The 6,000-nt window shown below is 35.9% G+C and overlaps 1 protein-coding gene across 2 annotated transcripts; it reads left to right on the top strand.

Moving 5' to 3' along the window:
• The first annotated feature begins 307 nt into the window (after nt 1-307).
• On the top strand, nt 308-4,225 carry LOC149008342 (uncharacterized). 2 transcript variants are annotated; one of them, XM_089165992.1, is made up of 3 exons: nt 308-2,975; nt 3,102-3,538; nt 3,701-4,225. In XM_089165992.1, the coding sequence occupies exons 1-2, from the start codon at nt 308-310 to the stop codon at nt 3,506-3,508; spliced, it is 3,075 nt and encodes a 1,024-aa protein (XP_089022118.1). In that variant the 3' UTR covers nt 3,509-3,538; nt 3,701-4,225. The 2 variants fall into 2 exon arrangements, with proteins under 2 accessions (XP_089022118.1, XP_089022117.1); XM_089165991.1 differs by lacking the exon at nt 3,701-4,225 and having other exon boundaries at nt 3,102-3,599.
• Nucleotides 4,226-6,000: the final 1,775 nt, after the last annotated feature.

The following is a 6,000-nucleotide window of genomic DNA, read 5'->3' as shown; positions in this document are numbered from 1 at the left end:
AAAAGAATATTTGAGAGATCCGAACCTTAAAAAAAAAAATCAACAACTTTGTCCAACCACTAATTAAAAGAAGAAAAAGACCCAGAAAAATCACACGGGTATTCCAGTGGAAAATGACGACCGTACCAAAACAAAACAGGAAAAGTTGCTGGATTAGTAACATTGATTGACGGAGGAGTTGACGTCCAGAGTACGTCTCTTCTTAGGAACAGCCCTTTAAATATAATACTAGTTTTTTCAGAGGTTGCATGAATGGTTTGTGCATTTGCATATATATATATATATATCAAAATTTGATTCTGATATCATGGCATTTCATACCCTTATTCTACTCCTCCACATTATTCTATTTGTTGGGACTTCACTGAGGCTGGTAGAATCAATCACTGTAAGGAATGATCGAATGTCTTTGCTGGAGTTTAAGAAAGAAACTTATGATCCTTATGGATCATTGAGTTCTTGGAATGAGTCCATCCATTTTTGCAACTGGGTAGGCGTCAAATGTGGTCATCGTCATCAACAACGGGTTATTGGCTTGAAGTTAAAAGGGAAGGGCTTGGGAGGAACCATATCTCCTTCTATAGGGAATCTCACTTTCCTCCATTTCCTCATCTGTTCAAACAATAGCTTCCATGGCAAAATCCCCCAAGAGATTGGTCATCTATTTCGACTACAGTACATTAGTTTTACTAACAACACTCTCCAAGGAGAACTTCCGACTAGTTTGGCTAATTGCACTCGTCTTAGACAGATACAGCTCACCTACAACCAACTTGTCGGGAAGATTCCGGCTGAATTTGCATCATTGTCAAAGCTAGAGATCATTTCAATTAATGGCAATGGCTTAGAAGGAGAAATACCAGCTTTTTTTGGTAACATTTCATCCATCCAAGCTATCTCTTTCGGTGGAAATGAATTGCAAGGGAGCATTCCAAATTCTTTTGGTCGGCTAATGAACTTACATGCTCTGGTACTTGATCAAAACAAGCTATCTGGTATGCTTCCTATCTCACTATATAACCTCTCGTCTCTGGAACTCATTTCTCTAGCTCAAAACCAAATTCTTGGAAGCTTTCCAAAAAACATAGGCCTCACTCTTCCAAATCTCAATCAACTATTAATTGGAAGCAACAATTTCTCTGGGAACATTCCAAGTTCCATCTCAAATATTTCAACACTCGAAATACTTGATCTTGGAGAAAATAATTTTGTTGGGCCTATTCCTCACAACTTGGGAAATCTTCAAAACCTTCAATGGTTTAGTATTAGTGAAAATCATTTTGGAGCAAGGGAAAGTAATGATTTAGATTTCGTCAATACTTTGCTCAATTGTACAAATATAGAGGTTTTGGGCCTAAGAAGTAATGGTTTTAAGGGTCCCCTTCCCAACTTTAAGGGTAACCTTTCAACACAGTTCTCAACACTTTATTTGGGAGGGAATCAAATATTTGGAACCATCCCTACTGGGATAGAGCACCTCATCAACTTAAGTTCTTTGGGCATGGAGCGGAACTTTTTAGAAGGTAATGTTCCATCTGTCATCGGGAAACTTCCAAAGCTTCAAGCATTAAACCTTCGGGGAAATCAACTTTCAGGACAGATACCTTCTTCTATAGGCAATCTCACTCTTTTGTATGAACTTCATTTAGATACCAACAATTTGAATGCAACCATTCCTTCTACCATTGGAAATTGTCAACGGTTACAACACCTAACACTTTTTGATAACAACATCCAAGGCCCTATACCTAGACAACTCTTTCTTATTTCCTCCTTTTCTATATCTCTTGACTTATCTTATAACTCACTTGTCGGATCCCTACCAATTGAAATTGGCAACTTGAAAAGTCTTACGACAATAGCTTTCTCCCATAACAAACTGTCTGGAGAAATTCCATCCTCCATTGGTGATTGCTCCAGTTTGGAAAATCTTTTTTTGGAGGATAACTTCTTTGAAGGAACCATTCCTCAATCTTTGACTTTTTTAAAGGGGCTTCAAGTTTTAGATGTCTCACTCAACAACTTATCTGGTCAAATCCCAAAAGATATGGAGAAACTTGCAGCCTTGCAGAGTTTGAATTTATCCTTCAACAATCTTGAAGGAGAAGTGCCAACAAAAGGAATCTTTGGAAATGCAAGTGCAATTGTGGTAGATGGAAACAATAAGCTTTGTGGGGGAATTACAAAGTTACAACTACCAACATGCAAAAGCAACAGGTTTAAGAATCGAGAGAAGTCTACTTTTAGAATTATTATGGTGATTATCAGTGTGGCTACTTGTTTTCTTTTGATTTCTTCCTTCCTTACTCTTTATTGGATGAGAAAATCAAAAAGTAAACAACCATCTACGTCACCAATTGGAGACCCATTCTTAAAGATTTCTTACAAAGAGCTCTTCCAAGCTACTGGAGGTTTTTCTTTAGCTAGTCGCATAGGTTTCGGTAGTTTTGGCACTGTTTACAAGGGCATTCTCCACCAAGATGAATCGGTTGTTGCAGTCAAGGTGTTCAACCTTCAAAATCCTAGAGTTTACAAGAGCTTTTTGGCTGAATGCAAAGCATTAAGAAACATTCGGCATCGGAATCTTGTAAAAATCTTGACTTCTTGTTCAAGTATTGATTCAAAAGGTGAAGATTTCAAAGCCCTTGTTTATGAGTACATGCCTAATGGGAGTTTAGATGACTGGTTGCATCCTCCAGTAGAGAAACATTTGCACTCAAGGAGTTTAAGCCTTCTTCAAAGATTAAACATCGCAATTGATGTGGCTTCTGCATTGGAATATCTTCATTGTAACTGTCATGTGCCAATTGTTCATTGTGACTTGAAACCTAGCAATGTTTTACTTGACAATGACATGATTGCACATGTGACTGACTTTGGTTTGGCAAGGCTATTGCTAGAAATTGATGAAAATTTATCTGAGAATCAAACTAGCACCATTGGGATAAAAGGATCTATCGGCTATGCTGCTCCAGGTAACAAATGATTTATATGTTTATTTTCAGATATCAATGTATAACATTATAATTGCACAACTTCAAATGTCTTTTACAAACCTTGTATCATTATATCAGTAGTGCTGACAAGGTTTTAAATTTCAGAATATGGCATGGGTGGAAAAGCAAGTGTACAAGGGGACGTATTTAGCTTTGGGATCCTTTTATTGGAAATGTTCACAGGGAAAAAGCCAACAGATCAGACATTTATTGATGACATGAATCTCCATAAATTTGCAAAGGCCTCTTTACCTAGACAAGTGATTCAAATTTTAGATCCAACACTGCTACTTAATGAAGAACAAAGTAGAGAAACTGAAGAGGGTGCTATCACTAGAGTTGAGGGGCCAGGCCCTAGTCATTCAATAGGTATATTGCAAAATTGCGTGACTCCAATAATTGAAATTGCCATTCAGTGTTCTATGGAATTGCCAAGAGAACGTATGAGTATGAATACTGTTGTGAAAGAGTTACATTTGATCAAAAAGAAATTTGTGCAGGCTAGAATATAGCAATACTAAGCAACTACATCTAACTACAAGGTAATTTTGAATTTATATCTTTCTAGTTATTGTATTATATTGGCTACTTAATGCACATGAAAAACTCAGGGTAAAAAAAAATTAGGTAATTATAAAAAAGTTGCCTACAAGACCTAACTTAAGTTGTTCAATGTGATACAATAAGTGGAATTCTATGTGCAGGTTCAAGATCAGCTACAAGAATGGAATTTACATATGGATCTTCAATAGGGATTTTGGAGATGCGATAGGTCCATTGAAAACCGAGGAGATATTTGTGATCACTTCTCTTTATTCTTGATGCAACAAGAAATTCTCTCATGGAGCTCGAGAGAGATTACTTTCCACATTGGATAGTTCTTGGCTTTTGTCTTCAAGAGATCTTTAGTTGATGATGAAGGTGTGAAATTCCTAGCATGATTGTGCCTTTGTGAACAAAATTTGTTTGTTGTTATCATATAGATCGGCACTCACTCAACATTCTCCAATGTTGTCATGGTGGATAATTTAATCTAAAAGCATAGTAATTTGGAGCTTAAATTTTTTGTACTCATTATTGTAGATTATTTGAGCTAGATATATTTAGGGTACTATACAAATAGTTGGTGTATTTTAAAGCAAAACCCCTTCATTGTGCAAGTGAATTCTCCTAAACCATTTTCATGGTATAGGGGATATCACTATATGTTGACTTTTTGAAGGCTGTAAACTGTAAAGACATTAAATTTTTTGGCATTTTATTGGAAGAATCTGGTTCTCAACGGTGTGGTTTGGAGCAGTTTCGGACTCAAATACACCTAGTTCAAACACAGCCCATTAGAAAAATAACGGTTTCGGGCCGGTTTCGGTTTGGTGTGGTTTGGATTCGAGCTAACTAACGGTTTGTGCTAAAGGTCTATACTCGAGTTGACTAACAGTTTGGGTTAACAATTTATTGTATGCAATAAAAAGAACAAAAAAAAAAAATAGTTGAGTATCTTGCAACAAGAGCTAAAATTCTATGGAAAACAAAAAATTGTTATTGATCAATTTCCATTAAAAAATGAAAAGTCATTCCACATTGTAAAAATTACACCCATTTTATAGAAATCAAGAGCTCATGTAGTAAGTAGTAACATAGAAACTACAAGTTCATTCCTCAGGCTCCACCAAATAGCCCTAAAACAAGTATTCAAACTAAAAACCCTTTTAAATTTCAACTTGTAGTATGATTGATTGTCTTGAAATTGGGCTCTTGTTTTGTGAGAATGTTGATTTTGTTTGCCTTCTATGAAATCCATCTATTTTTTTTGTTGGTATTTAGCTTGATGTGCAAAGAAATACCTCTGGATTGGATAAATATTTACTTAATTTAACAAACTTTATACATTCAACTAGGCATTCATACTTAATCCTTCTAATTGACCTTTACAAGTAGCGAAGAACTATTTGATTTTTGAATTCATACTCAGTTTTTCTGATAGTCTATACAAACTAACTAGTGGTAATATGATGACTCAAACAATATTTAATGTAAAACTATAAAGCGGGTTGTAAAACGGTTTATAACGGGTTGCGGTTTGGGTTTGGGTTCTACCTCAGCCCAAACACATCCCATTAAGGTTTGGTCCGGGCCGGTTCTGGTTATAACAGGCCGGTGCGGTTCGGCTTTAACGGTTTGGTCTACAAATTGACACCCCAAGGTTCTCACATCCCTAGGGAACAAAGGGATGGCAAGGGGGAGTTTGGTCTGGGATGGTTCCACTGGGAGATGGAACTTTCATCCTTTATGTGGTGTAAAGTTGTCCTTCACCTCTTTCAGTGGTGTCGAATCAAAACTCTATTGGGAAGACCTTCCTATGATGACCACAACTTAGTTAAGTCCACTCGATATTGAATGCCAAGAATTACCATGAAACGCTTACTATAAGGTTATGTAGCCATTTTGATTCTTTAGGTAAAAGAATTCAGCCAAATACCATTTGCGAAAAAGACCATTTTAGTGGAGGATGAAAGATCTGAATTCCTTTAATACAGCTCAATGGTCCATTAAATCATGTCTACAACTTGCTTACCAACTCCTATTTGAAATCATTTGACCGTACCTACTTGCAAGAAATTGGAAATAGCAAAACCATTCCAAGAGGAAATCGTTTAAATTTACCCACTTAAGAAAAATTGCAAAATCTTTCCAGGAAATCATTTGATTTTACCCATTTGCAAGAAATTGCTTTGTTGAAGCTGGTGGCTGAACGACTGTGTAAATTGTTTTGATGAACGCTTCTAAAATCCTACATTAATTTTAGTAGAATTAAATCTGGATTGTTCATTATACGTGGTACAAATTTAATGGTAGGATTTATTTTACACAACCATTCAGCTACATTTATGCCATTGCAAAATTTTCCATTTATTTTGGTTTAATTTCATATCTACTAATTTTCCAAATTTTTGTTTTCTAGTGGAAGAAAAATTTGAGAAACTTTTTCAAATTTTTGTTCTAA

Source organism: Hakea prostrata, chromosome 8, assembly GCF_041222555.1.
Source record: "Hakea prostrata isolate BN-2017 chromosome 8, UWA_Hpros_2, whole genome shotgun sequence".
Classification (NCBI taxonomy): Eukaryota; Viridiplantae; Streptophyta; class Magnoliopsida; order Proteales; family Proteaceae; genus Hakea; species Hakea prostrata.
This window is presented reverse-complemented; position numbering and strand designations above follow the sequence as displayed.

Excerpts from the sequence above, each read along its gene's own strand:
- LOC149008342 (XM_089165992.1), top strand. The coding sequence starts at position 308 with ATGGCATTTCATACCCTTATTCTACTCCTCCACATTATTCTATTTGTT. Across the intron at positions 2,976-3,101 it reads TATCGGCTATGCTGCTCCAG|AATATGGCATGGGTGGAAAA; the intron begins GTAACAAATGAT and ends TTTAAATTTCAG.